This window comes from Sciurus vulgaris (assembly GCF_902686455.1).
Source record: "Sciurus vulgaris genome assembly, chromosome: 18".
Taxonomy (NCBI): domain Eukaryota; kingdom Metazoa; phylum Chordata; class Mammalia; order Rodentia; family Sciuridae; genus Sciurus; species Sciurus vulgaris.
The window spans coordinates 39123532-39138290 of NC_136479.1; the positions used below are offsets into that span (position 1 = coordinate 39123532).

Below are 14759 nucleotides of genomic sequence, written 5' to 3' on the forward strand. Positions count from 1 at the left end.
GCGAGGCATGGCCCCTGCCCTCCTCTGCGATGCTCAGCGGGCGGGCACCGTGGTTGGCCTTAGTGTCTGGTCTGTCCTGTGCTGCCCGCCTTCTGCTGGAGCGGGTCCCTGCTGCGCAGGCTGGCGCTGTGCTTCTCCCAGCTCGCGGTCACTCCCAGGTGAAAACCCACTCGAGAGAACCAGGCTCTGGACAGCTCTGTGGGCCCAGTGCTTCCCCTTCATGGACTCCTTCCTCGCTCTCCAAAACCATGTCGTATATGTGAAATGTTTTTCAAGCGTGTTCTCTGACTCTTGTTCTGATTTTAAAGGCCTTCAGACATTTGTCTGGGCCCCTGAAAGTGTCCTCGGACCTAGACATGGTGGCTGTGTCTCCTGCGGCAAATACCGAGCATCCTGAGGGCAGTGTGGACCTGCTCGCTCTTACTTTTTCTGTCTAGGCTTGAAGAAGTTGCTCCACAACTTTAGTTTATTTTCCTTCCTCCCTCCCTTCTTTCTTTCCTCCTCCTTCCCTCTCTCCCTCTCCCTCCCTCCTCCCCTCCCTCCCTCCTCCCTCCCTCTCTCCCTCCCTCCTCCCTCCCATGTGAATGTACAAGCCATTCACTTTCGTTCCTTTGTTAACCACTGCTTTGAGTTTCCTCTCTCTCTCTCTTTAACTCCTTAGGCTAGAAGCTAGCCTCATTAATTACCGGTCTTCTCATCTATACCCAAATGCCTGCGTGAAGGCTGTATGGTTCCCTGTAAGTGCTGTGTCAGCATTATCCTATAAGTTTTGGGATACACTATTTCATGTTCTGTCAGTTTTATGCATTTTCTAATGTATGCATCATTTGACCCAAGAGTTATAGAAGTCTTTTTAAATTCCCCCAATACATGGGGTTTTGGTGACATTTTTATTGTTAGTTTCTGGGGTTTTTATTGCTTTATGCTTAAAGTTGATGGTAGGCCAGAAAATAGAGATTTTCCTGAGGGCTCTCAGTTCTTTAAATGTCTGTGTTCTCCTAAAGCAAATGAGTACTAGTTAGAAAGTCAGGTGCAGGGTCACTTAGATCAAGCCTGTTACTTCTGTGTTGTGTTCCTCTATATCTTCACTAAATTTCTGTCCTGAGCTGTTGAGTACAAGAAATGGGTGGCTATTTCCCATTATCATTGTACATTTGTGGATTTCTCCTTGTAATGCCTTGAGTTTTTGCTGTGTATATTTTGAAGCTATGTTGTTAGGTGCATGGTTGTTTATAATTCCTTATAGCTTCATGCTGAATTTTTACTGTTATCATTTTGCAGTGATGAAAGTATTGTATTTAATCCCTGTAAAGCTGTTTGCCTTAAAGCTTATTTCACCTTATGTTAATCAAACTACCCCAGATGGTTAGTATTTGTCTCTGTATATTTTTTCTATCCATTTCCATTCCATTTTTTTTATATTGGTTGAATTAGTTTCCTGTAACTGCTGTAACATATCACCAGAAACTTGGTAACTTTAAAGAGCAGAAACTTACTCTCTCAGTTCTGGAGGTGGGAAGTCTCCAGAGGGCCATGGTCCCTCTGAGAACTCTAGGGAAGGAAGTCCATGTTTCTTCACAGTGTCTTGGAGTTGCTGGAAGTGCTTGGTCTCCCTTGGTTTGTAGTTCGTCCTTTAATATCTGCCCCATCATCAAATTGCCTTCCTGCGGACATATGTCCGTCTTTCTGTGTCTGTGTGCAGATTCCCCTCTCATAAGGACTCTGATCATCTTAATCTTAATTGATTAGACGTCAAGGATCCTGCTGAGTACATACTAATTTCGAGGGGACGCCCTTGGGCCCAGTGCATTCACACTATAAAATCATGACGCATTTAAGGTACATAAATGGCATGAGACCCAGCACTTTCCCTGCGTCTTCCATCCAGCTTCAGAAATGAAACCGTGTGGAGAGCTGCCCTGTCCTCTGCGCGTCCCTCTGTCCTGGAGGTGCATCACCACGCTCAGTCGTTCAGTGTGTGTTCTGAACAACGTCTGGCTGCCCTCTCCCGGTCCAATCCCTGCTTTAACTGGTGTCCGGTCCACCCACCCAGAGTCGCTGATCTCCTTGGGTTCGTACCTGCCATTGTAGTCTGCGCCCTTCCTAACTTTAAATGATTGGATTTTAATTGTTTTCTCTATTCTCACTAATAATTTGGGATTTATAGTTTAAGTTAGAACTCTTCGATTTTAATGTGACACCTAAAAAAATCTAAATTTAGCATCTATTTCATCCCGATTAGGCTGTTTTGAACTTCACCATTCCGTTTCATTTTCCGTGTTCTTATTTGGAACTCGAGTTTCACTTGGTCTCTCGTCGCCCCGTCTCCTGTGATGTGGGAACGCTTGCTCAGACCCACAGATCCCTTTTCCCCCTGTTGCTTAGTTCTCCCCTCTTTCTTTGGATGTTGGTTTCCTCTGTTTTATGCAGAGCTCTCCCCGAGTGTTGAGTTACTCCTGTTGTTCTGTTTTGTGTCTGGGCTCTGTTTCTCCTTCGCCCTGGTGTGGAGGCTGAGCTGGGCTCCCTAGGAGGGCAGCCGCTTCTGTGCAGAGTGGAAGGCTGAGCTGCGTCCTTGGGCTTCTGCTGTGATGGTGGGCTGTGTTCTCTGGGTCTGTTTGTCCTTCTGTACCTGGTCTCTCCTCTGGGCCGCCCTTTGGTCTTGCTGGTGGTCTTTGGTATTCTGTCTTTAGCGACTGTGGTAGATGAACCCACTCTGGTTCACCCCGACCGTGGGAGTGTGGGAGTTCCCGGGTCCTCTGGAATGCTCAGGGCCACCCTCCTCAGGCACGGCCTCACATTCAGCTGGTCGTCCTCCGCAACACGTGGACCTCCTCATCCTCTGCCAGCCTCCGGTGGTCTTCACATCTTTTTCCTTTCTTGTGTGTTACACATGAGTTTTCATACATCCTTCCACCTGTGATTACTTAACATCCTTCTTTCATTTCTCTTTATCGACTCATGCTCACGTGTGCACTGTGACGTCTCCATGCTGACTCCTGCGATGGTCCAGTCAGGTGGCCAGTGGTTCCGCCAGCCTGAGCGTCCATCACGTATTCATTGTGGGAACATGCCAAGTCCCCTCTTCTAGCTCTTCGAAGTATGTTCCCCACGGCTGCCCTGTTGTGCCACGGGGTGCTGACCTGTCCTCCTGTCTAGCTGTGGTGTGGTGCCCCCTGGCCCCCACCCCTCTCCCAGCCTCTGGGGTCCACGTTCTACTCTCGGCCTCTATGGCGTTGACTTTTTTAGGTTACATCTGAGTGAGAGTCTAACATTCTTCATGGTGCATTAAATCTCTCTTTCCATGGGAAAATCTTTGATGGAAGTTTTCATTTGCTCCATGTGTTTCAGATCTGCTGGTTGTGATTTCGTAGTACCTTTCTCTATTTCAGGACGTGAATCTTCCTTTGAAACCAACCCTGTTTTAGGGTCCACCCTTTCCATCTTCTTTTGTCTGAGGCTGTTAGCATTCTGTGTCTGGTTCCTATGGACGTGACTTTTGTGACCTGGGGCAGTAGAGCTGTCAGCAGGGCTTTCCGCCTGGGTCTGTGGGGTCTGGGCGAGTGCTGAGGACGGCTCTCAGCTGGTTCCTGCAGGGTCCCTGAGCAGCCCTGCCCTGCTGTCCTGAGTCCCCTTCAGAGAGCGCAGGCTGGGACACAGGAGTGTGAGCTTGGTGAGGGGATTGGACCCCACGCTCCTTGGCCCGGGTCCCGGGGGTCTTTCTCCCCCTCTGGGGGCACCTTCAGAGACCGTCCCCTGGATGGTGTCCTTGGGCTGGTCTTTGGGTTCATCCTAAGTAATTCAGCCTTTCTTCTGGGTATTCCACTTCTGGGGTCTAGATTTTCACACTGTTTCCATTTCTCTCCTATTTATGGGATACCCATGCGTCCTGTGGGCTTGAGCTCCAAACAGCCTTGAATAAGCACCAGGCTCCCATCTCAGCTCAGCAGCCACGGCCTGGGTCCCGACCAGCTCACCTCCAGGACGCGGCCGCGGACTGCGGACTGTTATGTGCCACTTTATTGAGCACTTCTGGGTTTTACTGGGAAGGTTTTATGATGTTTGGCCCTCCGTCTGATCTTGCTGGAAACAGAATTGTCTGCCACAAAGGCTGTTGACGACTTTATCGGGGTGGCTTATGCACCCCGCCTTGTCGTCTCTCAATGCGTGCAGCTTCGTGGGCTTTAGTGTGTGCACAGGGTTCTGCAACCATGCCCTCCTCTGACCCAGGACGCCCCTTCAGCTCAGGAACAGCCCTGAGCTGGCTGTCGGTCCTGCCTCCTGCCGGGCCCTCCCGGCCCTCAGCAGCTGCTGGGTCATGGATTCTCCAGTCCACGTGTGGCACAGAGGCAGAACTGTGTGCCGCGTGCCCTGCGACCAGCGTGTGTTTGAAGGTGCTTTCGGGCTTCGCCCTGCACCACACGGATGGCTGCTCCGTCTCTCTCTTCCTGGTCAAACGGCCTGTGTGCACCCAGCACATTTTGTTCATCCTTTCCTCAGCCAACTGGCCGGGGCTGGTAGGGAGGCTGCCATGGGCCTCACGGGGACACACATTGGCGTTGCGTGGACCTGTGCCTGGCATGGCATTGCTGGCCGGGGGTCTGGCCTGTTGGGCAGCTGCTGAGCTTCCTCCAAGGGGCCGCCCCTTTCCATTCCCAAGAGTCATGTTCTGCTGCCAGCCATGTGCAAGCCGGGTGTGGGGTCCGCTCGGGCCGTGATGGGTGTTTGAGCACCGTCAGGTGCTGCTCCTGGAACATCAGGCCTGGGCTGTGACGAGGGAGACGAGGAAGCGGCGGGTAACCCACTCAGGCTGGTGGGGTGCCTGTCGGGTGCTGGCGGGAGGAGGCTGGGCTCCTGGAGGACACTTGGGGGCGGAGGGGGTGCCCAGGCAGCAGAACCGGTCCTGCATTGGTCTGAGCGGGGGCCTGGCCTTGGCTTTCCCTGACGTTTCAGAAAATACATTGTTTTCAGAGAAGCGGGAAGAGAATGGGAGCGTCCCCGAGGCTCAGTGGAGAACCGCGTGACTGGCAATTGGTTGGCTTTCACCCCACACTTCGCCTGGGGATGCCGCGTGGGGGTCGGTCCCCTCTGGGGAACCTGGGGGAGTTGCTCACATCCCTGGCCCTTCTTCCTGTGTTGATATTGGCAAGGAGAGGATACTGGAGATGGAAGTGTGTGTGTGTGTGTGTGTGTGTGCTTATGCATGTGTGTACATGTGTGTGTACATGTGTGTGCATGTTTGTGCATGAGTGTGTGCACGTGCATGCATACGTGTACTTGTGTGCATGTATACATGTGTGTGCTTGTGTACATGCATGTGCATGTGTACATGTGTGTGTACGTGTGTGTGTTTGCATGTGTGCCCCGAGTCGCTCAGGCACCTGGAATGGCCACGGGAATGCGAGGCGTGACGGCAGGACTTTTCTTGCTACATAGTAAGCCCCTGGCTACTCCTGGCTTACCTACTGCCCAGCACACTGCCGTTGCCCAGGGGATGAAGGGACTGGGCCCCAGCTCCCCGGGAGCCCACGTGGCTGCTGAGGCTCCCCTCCGGGGCTTTCCACCCTACTTAGCACAGTCGTAGCCCTCGTGGGTCTCTGCCTCTGTGGTTTATTCTCAAACACTCTGTGTTTCCTTTTACCATTTAGATGAAATTTAAATAGAACCATTAGGTAGGAGCTGTGTCAGGCTGTTGCAGGCTCTGAACTCCTGATAAAATCACTCTGCATGTCGCTCTCTGTTCAGGCGGAGCAGAAACCCCTGAGGCTCGGCAGCTACCTGCCGTTCACTGTTCCAGGTCTGTGAGGTGCTGGCTTCTTCTAGCAGATCCAGGCTCGCTGTGGCTGCCCCGGGGAGAGGGCAGCAGGTGGGACGAGCCAGTCCACTCCCTTCCCATGGCCCCTGGCCCTCGTTCTCCCATTCAGGTGGACTCCATGCCACTGACCCCTGTCCACTTTGGCTCCCTAAAGGAGCTTGTACCCCAGCGTACCCTGGCCTCCACCCTCCTCTGCACAGGAATGTCTCCGGGGTTTCTATGGGGCTCCTTCCTGGGATCCATACGTTGAGGACGGGATTTTTTTCTGTGACAGCTGATGCTACATTTTTCCCTTGAAGCTCCACCTGAGATGGACGCCTCTGGGTACGGTGGCTTTTCTGATCATTCTCTTTCCCCTCTTTTCCAGGCTTATCCAAATCCCTTGGGCTCATCGAAGGTTATGGCGGGCGGGGCAAAGGGGGCCTTCCTGCTACCCTCTCCCCGGCTGAAGAGGAAAAAGCCAAGGGCCCCCACGAGAAGTACGGCTACAACTCCTACCTCAGTGAGAAGATCTCACTGGACCGCTCCATTCCCGATTATCGTCCCACCAAGTAAGTTCTGGTGCCTTAGAGGAGTGGCTGGGTCTTGGGCCGGGCTGGACGCTGGGTCTGTGGCTTTTCCTCCTGGGCTTTGTAACTGGCAAGTCTCCTTCAGTCGATCAGCCGAGGATTGCAGTTGCTTGTGAAATACTCGCTAAATAAAAAGGGAAATGCCATAAGAGTGATCCAGAAACAGGAAGGTTCTCAGAACCAAAAGCTGGACCCTTTGAAGTATCACCATTACCCCATCACCAAATATGGCGGCTGCTGAAGTTGGGGTATTAGCGTTGAGTCTTCTTTCTATTCAGAGTTTGCACCTATGATGTACTGATTTGATTATTTTTTACTGGGCATTGGATCATGAGCATTCGGGGATATTATTAATTATGGAAATTATTTCCATCGTTGGGAATTTAGGCTGTTTTCAGTTTTTCGTGGTTTTATATGTAGCATGGACATTTTCCTCATTCATAGCTTTATGGGCATGGATTTGGTATTTATTTTCTTCATCCACATTTCCGAAGGTACAATCCTCATGTCACAGTATAGGAATAGTTTTGAAGGCTCTAGATGTATATTGTATTATTTTCCTCCAAAAAATTGCTGGCAATTTTACTTTTACTGAATTGTATTAAAGCCTTCTAATACTGTGTCCTAGCATTTAAAAACCGATTTTCCAGGTTGATAGGCAAGAAAGTGCTTCCCATTATTGTTTCAAGTTACACTTTTTTTTTGTTTGAAATTCTTGACTTTTAAAAGGTGTGGTTGCATCTTGGTTAGCGTATGGGAGGTTTTTGTTCTGTGCTCTAAAACATAGGAAGTATTTTCTTTGTGAAATAGAGAAAGTTTGCATGTAGCATCTACATGCCAGAGAAAAGCCCCGATTTTCCAGGTAAGACTCCACCCAGCTTCTCTGAGTCTCCATTTTCTGTTAGATTTGTAGTGTCTCTTTTTTCCATTTAGATTGTGCCCTTGCTTGGAGCAGATTATTTCCTTTTCAAATGGATTTTGTGCAAATCAGTTAAGTATCCTGGTTACTGAGAAAAATAAATTCAAGATAAAGAAAATTATCTTAAATGGATTTAAAATTGCAGCATTAGCTGAGAAACCTGTTAAGTCTCTCTCTCTGCCTAATAAGCATACATTCATTTTGCATCACTAGGAAAACATGCATCACCCCTGTTGCAAACTCTTCTGTGTTCCTGCCTTGCTCTGAAAAACATCTGGCTGTTTTCATTTCCTGGTGTTCTCTGATTAGCCTTTCTTGTTTGGATGTTGGCAAATAGACGTGGCCGTTTTTTTTTTTTTTTTTTTTTTTTTTAATGAAATTGCCTACAAAGCAGGGAACTCTAAGTGGGTAAGTTGAACAAATATTATTGAGCACCTACTGTGTGCGGCTGGTTTTCCCCACAGTTGTGGTAGAGCAGTAGCTGAGACTCCGTCCTGGCCTGCTGACTTCCTGTCTAGGGAGGGGACAGACGTGCCAGCAGGTCCTCTCAGCACAAGCTGAGCTGTGAGCTGGGCCCCGCTGGAGACACACACACAATGTGGGGGAGCATCTGAGCATCTCCTGCTTGAGATGAGGCCTGGCCTAAATCTTGAAGGACAATTAAGGGTTACAAAATTGGAGAGGCCAGGGGTCAGGGTGGACCACAGCACAGCAAGAGCACTTGTGGTGTGTCTTGGGAGGATGGCTCAGTATTGCTACGCGACGTCACATAGCATCGTGAACTTACCATTTACCCTTGGTCCCCTCTGAAACTACTAAAATGAAAGGGACAGAGAAAATGGCGACCCACCAGGGAAGCTAAGCAGGTTAGGTGACTGTGTTGCAGGGAAGAAATTCTGGGGAGGCTCAGAACTGACCTCTGCAGGAGGAGGGTAGGCAGGAGGGTGAGCCTGGAACTGGAGGTGTGGGTGTACCGGTGTGGGGAGGTGGCCATAGGTGCATGTCCTTGTCCTTGTGCAGCTCTGCAGAGCTGGGAGTGCCCTTCCCCACCTGCCAGAACTCGGGTTTGAACTGCATGCATCCTGCAGTTCGGAGGAGGCGCGCTGTGTGGGGAGGCTGTGCGGCCTCCTTGTGCCGCCTGGCTGTCAGATCCCACCTGAGTGAAGGATGCGCCTGGAGGAAACGGCCAGCTTAGGGGAAAGGCCAGGGGCCTGCCAGTGGGTGGACATCCGTGGCGATTGGGTCCTGCTCACCGACTGTTGACGGGGTCCTGTTGTAAAGCCCCGTCCTTCATCACAAAGCTGTGTTGCTGGAAAGTCAGGAGGAGAGACAGGGTCCTGGGCGTCTCAGCAGTCCCTGTGGTGAGTGAGCCTGACGGTAACAAGCACCAGTGACAGTGGCAAGCGGAAGGACATCAAGAGGAAATAGGCCGCAGACCTCAGACTGACAGGCTCGGACCACGGGACGCTCTGTTGTGCTCTGTTTACAAAACAAGGAAATAAAGCTGTGTTATAATCAGAATAAAATGAATTTTGGAAGTTAAAAATTAGATGGGAATAAATAATTCAGTAAAAGTTTGGAGGATGAAACCAAGGAAAACTTTTGAGAAATGGAGAAAAAGATGAAAAGCAGGAGAGGAAGATCAGAACAATTAGCTCAGCCCAATAGGCTCAGTGCCCATCGGTGGGAATGTCGGAGAGAACAAGGGAGATGGTCAGACAAAGACACAGGAGCGTTTCCTGGACCGCGGGCCTGGAGCCTTCAGGTGACCAGACCCCATGTGGCGACTCTGTGATCCACAGGAAGCAGAAAACTGAACCCACGTCCAGACGCCTAAACATAAGAGTTCAAAACAGCTCAGATGAACAACACATCTTCCAAGTTTTGTGAGAGGAAATGTGGATTAAATAGGGTTGGCGTTGGATTTTTGCACAGCAACGTTAGAAACTAAACAGAGCAGTGCCTAAATCATTTCCAGAAAAAATAAAAAAAATTATTTCCAGCTTGGAGTTCTGTAGGCAGCTGGAGTACTTGAGCCAGGAGAAAGCGCATAGGAAGTACGGGGAAGTTTGGCAGGGTCTCCGCAGATCCACCTCCCTGGCAACCTGTTCTTGGGAAGCTACTCCAGCATGTGCTCCAATAAGACAAAGAGGGACAGGAGAGGAAGACGAGGACTCTAGGAAACGGGAGGAGCAGTGAAGACGGATCCCAGGGAGGTACTGAGGGCTGGTCCAGGGGGCTGCGGGGTAGGCCAAGAGACCTGCCAGCCCACGGTTCTAGGATGTACCACAGGAAGCGGGAAGGGGAGGGATTAAATTGCTTGCTTAGTTGTTTGAATGCAGGAAGATTATTTTAAGCATTGTTTCAAAAGATTTGGGACTGTTTACTGAAAGCCCAGAAAACGAAGCTTGCAAAAAAAAAGCAAAACAACTATAACTACGGAAAACAAAACAAAAGTCCTCCAAGAAAATGTGATGCTGTGTACTCTACGGCTCAGCTGCGAACAGCATAATGACACAAATGTAGACGTTGCATATTGATTTAAACACAAATTATGGTATAATTATGTTGGAAGAAGGAGGCAGAGTGTGGATGAGGTTCGGGTACCGAAGGAAGTTAAATCTTCCACCTTTTGTAACAGAAAATTGGTGGAAAATGTCGGAGAAAGGGCGACACCAGTCCTTGTTGTTTAGAAACACAGAGATTACAGAAGTGGCATGAGGCTGTCTGTTTTTGTTTGAATAAAATTTCCATTAAGCCATAAGCACAAATCTACCCAAAAAATTGAAGTGCAAGGCAGGGTGAGCGTGCGGTGCAAGAAAGAGCCGGAGAACTAGGCCAAATGACGTGGTCACGTTTGCCTTTTTCGATCATTCCGGCAGCTCAGTGTTGGGTGAGTTTGACAGTGGAATTTGAAGATGAATTTGCAAGCTTGCCCATAGGCCACTCCTGGTAACCAAGGCCACCACTGTGAATTCTGAGTGCCAGAAAAAAGTCACCAGATTCACCTTTGCTAATTGAAAATTAAACCTTGCCATCCAAGGGTAGCCAGGGCCTGTGTAAGGGGCCTCTCTGATATCTGAGCCCTGGGGCATGAAGGGAGGCAGCTGCCTGGGGCTGGGAACGCTTCCTTCCACGGGAGAAATTGTCCCCCGAGGACAGGATCCTCTGGTTAAGCCCCAGAGGGGTTTAGAGAGGATTTAAGCAGATGCACTTCCCTGCCCTTCGGAACAGACCCTCGAGTTGCTTTAATTCCTGCTATTCTATCACTACATGATGCTCAAGAAAATCGTTTCCCTGATAACTGTGAACAGTTTTTAGGTAGTAGTGAAATTAACTGTTTACCTGTCACGTTTCACACAAATGGATCCCAAACTGTTCTTCTCCATTTTATTCTCGTTCTGAGATTCTTTGCCTTCCACCGGACAGACCTTTTAAATGTGTATGAATCTCCAAGTGTCAATCTTTCCATTTTCATTTCCTCGCTGCTTTCAAGCTGAGAGAGATGGCACCCTCAGAACACTTATAAATATTCGATTCTGCTGTGTGTTGCTCTTCTGCGTATTTCACTCTCCATCCACCGTGCGTTTATTTTGGAATACGGTGCAGGCGTGCGTCTTGTTCCAAATGTCTGTACGTCTCTTTGCAAAACAGCCTTCTCAAAATAATTTTGTAAGCAGCCCTTCTATTTCTCTTATTCGAAGATGCTAAATTCCTCACGGTTTATGCTCTTTATGTTAAAAGGGTTTATTTTCTAGGCTCGGTGCTGTTCTTTTGGTTCTATCCCCCCACCCCTTTTCTTTCTGTTTTAATGGAATCCTTCACAATGATTGCTTGACGGAAGTCTCCAATCTGCCAGGCAGGACTGGCCCTACAGAGAGCAGCCAGCCAGGCCTGGGCTCCCTGGGACGGTGAAGGCAGGACAGGTGGCTGCTGGAGTCCCATGGGCCCCCCTTGGAGGACCTCAGAAGCTAGCAGAGGAGCGAGCAGCTCTTGGAGAGGCAGACGCGGGCAGAGGTGGCCTCGGGCTGTGGTTCCTCCACTGCAGCCTGCTTACTTACCAATCGACAGGATGCTTGTGCGTAAGTTTCTCTGTGTTGGGAGCCTCCAAACTCCTTTCTGAAAAACATGAACTTTGGTGAGCTGTGGTCACTCTGCTGTGCTGTGGAACTACTGCAACGCCTTCCTCCTAACTATGTCCTGGTACCAATCATCCACTGCCCTCTCTGGCCGCCACCAGTGAGACCAAACTCTCGGGTCTGACGAGGGGCGAAGGGGGATTGGAAAATAAAGATTCACAGACGCGCATCTTGAAGATTAAGCTGGGACCAGGTGCAGCTCTGCTCTCTGATGGGGACGCAGATCTAAAGAGTTATGCCAGCAATCTTTATTTATATGTGCCTCATTATCAGGTTAAAGACTACGCCACCATTATTCTTGGTATTCAGGAAAGTTACAGAGACCAGGACATCTATGGAGCTTTTCCACAGTTGCACAGTGCTCTCTGTGTGGCTCTCAGGAAAGCCCACTGTTAACAGTTACCGTAAGGCGGCAGGAACCTGGGAAGCGGAGCTGGTGAAACACTGTGGCTGTCTAGATAAGAGTTCCTTCCTTCCCGGAGCTGCACGCCTGAGGTCAAGATCAGAGCTGGTAGGACCCCTGCACAGCCTCCATGCAGGGCATTGCCACAGCAGCCAGGCATCCTGTGCCCTTGCACAGGAGCACTCCCAGGCACCAGGCATGCCACAGCCATGAGGTCACCAGAGACCACGATCTCAGTCACTGCTGTCCCATCCTCTGATACTCCTTTCAACAGTCTCTCCAACTGCCCACGTCCTTCTCAGCGGCTGGTGTCTGTCTTCTACTCTCTACTTCCATGAGGTCAGCTTTTCAGCTTCTGCATATGGTGAGATCAGGCAGTGTCTGTTGCTCTGTGCCTGGCTTATCACACTTAGCATAACCATCTCTCCGGTTCCATCTCTGTTGTGACAGGATTTCATTTCTATGGATGCATAATATTCCACTGAGCCGATACACCACCTGTTCTGTATCCTTTGTCTGTCAATGGACATCTCAGTTGATGTCACACCTTGGCTGTTGGAATACCGCCACACTCGAGGTTGGGCGCGACTGTCTCCTCCACGTACTGATTCATTTCCCTGGACGCATGCCCGTGGTGAGGTCGCTGGGTCATGTGCTAGCTCTAGTTTTATTTCTGAGGAGCCTCCATGCTGGTCTGCATGATGTTCTGCTGCTTTCATTCCCACAAAGGTGAATACGTGTTCCCCTTTCTCTGCATCCTCGCCAGCCTCGGTTTTTGCTGTGTCTTCTTGGATGACGCCGTCTAGCCCATTGGAAAGGGGTGCAATGATGATCTGCAGTTCCCTGGTGGTCCGCCGTGGCGACCTCTCTTCTTGCACTCGCCGCAGGCTGTTCGTTATCTTCTTTTGAGAAAGGTCTGCTTAGCTCATCTGCCCATGCTGGTGGTCGTGTTCCGGTGGTGGTTGTTGAGTTCCCTGAGTTCCCTGTGCATTCTGGATTCTGGCTTTTGTCCGAGCAGCTGGCAAACATGGCCCTCTGGCCTGGGCCGTCTCCTCGCTGTTGGTCATTTCCTCTACCTGGCAGAAGCTCCCTCCTTGGATATAATCCCTGTTGGGTCTCTTTGTCTTGTACTTTGGGGCTTATAAATGATAATTGCCTGTCCCGACATCTGGACACGTTTTCTCGCAGCGGGTTCATGTTTTACACTCAGGCCTCTGGTCAGCATTGAGCTGCTCCCACCCCCGATGAGAGGTGGGCTGGTTCCCGTCCCCTGAGGTGGGTGTCCCGGGCGCCCAGCACACCTGCTGAGGAGGCCCTCCTCTCTCCGTCCCCTTCTCCTTTCTCGGGTTTTCTGGCGCCCTCGCTGAGGTCCGCTGACTGCACGTCTGTACGTCTCTGCACTGATTCTAGTAAGCACCGAGGGTTTCCCTGCTGCTGGGCCACCCTCACCGCGTCGCAGGGTCCCCGGGCTGGCAGGGGCACTGACCTGCCCCCAGGGAGACAGCAGCCGGCCTGGCTCCGGGGCCACCGGGGCCTCTTCCCCACCCATCACGCTCAGGCGCCCTCCTGAGAAGCCCTGGGCTCCCCTCTGGTGCTGCCGCTAGGAAGCTGGCTCTCAGGAACCCCAGGCGAGTGTGCTGACGCGGGGTCCATTTGTGGCTTCCGTCTGTGGTCCCCGTGCTGTCCCACGGTCTGCGTTTCGGGTCTCAGGCCCGAGCCGTGCTGTCCTGTGGGTGGGAGATGGAGTTTCGCAACAAGCCCAGCGTTTTTCTATTTGGCTCAAGATGGATTTGGCTACTCAGGGTCTTGTGTGAGTCCCCGTGAACTTAGGAGCTTTTTCTGGTTTGTGCAGAACGCCCCTGGCATTTGGCGGGATTGACTTTGGTCTTCAGAGTGAGCAGGGAGGTTTCCTCTGCAGACCAGGCAGGGCGCGTGCAGGGCCCAGTGGCCACGCCCGCCCTCCAGGGGACGCGGCTCTTGCAGAGGGGCTGCCATCCACTCTGGTCAGGGCAGCAGAGGGAGTTGGCTCTGGGGGTCGGGGAGCTGCAGACCTCTAGGGGGAGCAGGGAGGATCGTCTCCAGCGGGAAGAGGAGGCTGGGTCCTTAGTGCTTCCGGTCCCAGCCCCGTGTGGGTGGGGCCGCGTCCTCGTCACCAGGTGCCAGCACAGGGCTTGAGCAAGGCGGTCTTAGTGTTGCAACCCTCCCACTCAGGTTGACAAGCAGCCTGAGCTGGGCCAACCCCTGCGACGGGGCTTCTGCACTGGCCTGGGGTTCCTGAGAGCCAGCTTCCTATGCGGCAGCGCCAGAGGGGAGCCCAGGGCTTCTCATGTCGGCGCCTGAGTGTGAGGGGTGCTCTGCCGGCGTGTGAGCGGGGAAGCGGCTCGATGGCCCCGGGGCCAGGCCGGCTGCTGTCTCCCTGGGGCAGGTCAGTGCCCCTGCCAGCCCGGGGACCCCGCGACGCGGCGAGGGTGGCCCAGCAGCAGGGACACCCTCGGTGCTTACTAGAATCAGTGCAGAGACCCTGTGAAGCCCCACACCCGCCCCTCCAAGCCCGTGCCTGATTTATGGCAGCTTCTTCTGCCGTTATCTTCCGTCTCTCTCTGGCCTCCTGCTTATAAATCCAGATGTCGTGTCTCAGGTCCGTGTTGCCGCACTCAGAAAGCCTCCTCTTCCTTTGCTGCTGCGTCCCAGCAACGTCTGAGGCGCTGCAGACGTGCAGAGACGTCTTTGGGCCGCCTCGTGCCCGAGCGGTGGGCAGATGCGTGTTGGGGACAGGAGTGGCGTCCAGGCTGCACTGGGGCTGTAGGGGTCATCCCCACGCACTGGCCACCCAGGCTGAGTGTGCGTGCGAGCCATGCTGGTGGAGGGGTAGTGTCCTGAGCAGTGGGCAGTGGGCCGGGTCTGCGCTCCGGTCAGC

At 51.9% G+C, this 14759-nt stretch overlaps 1 protein-coding gene across 1 annotated transcript in view; it reads left to right on the forward strand.

Moving 5' to 3' along the window:
* The window catches only part of GALNT17 (polypeptide N-acetylgalactosaminyltransferase 17), a 383074-nt gene that overhangs the window by 126097 nt on the left and 242218 nt on the right, over positions 1–14759 (forward strand). The window contains exon 2 of the mRNA XM_079120206.1: positions 6180–6363. Coding sequence (XP_078976332.1) covers positions 6180–6363 — 184 coding nt within the window. The remainder of the gene's footprint in view (positions 1–6179; positions 6364–14759) is intronic.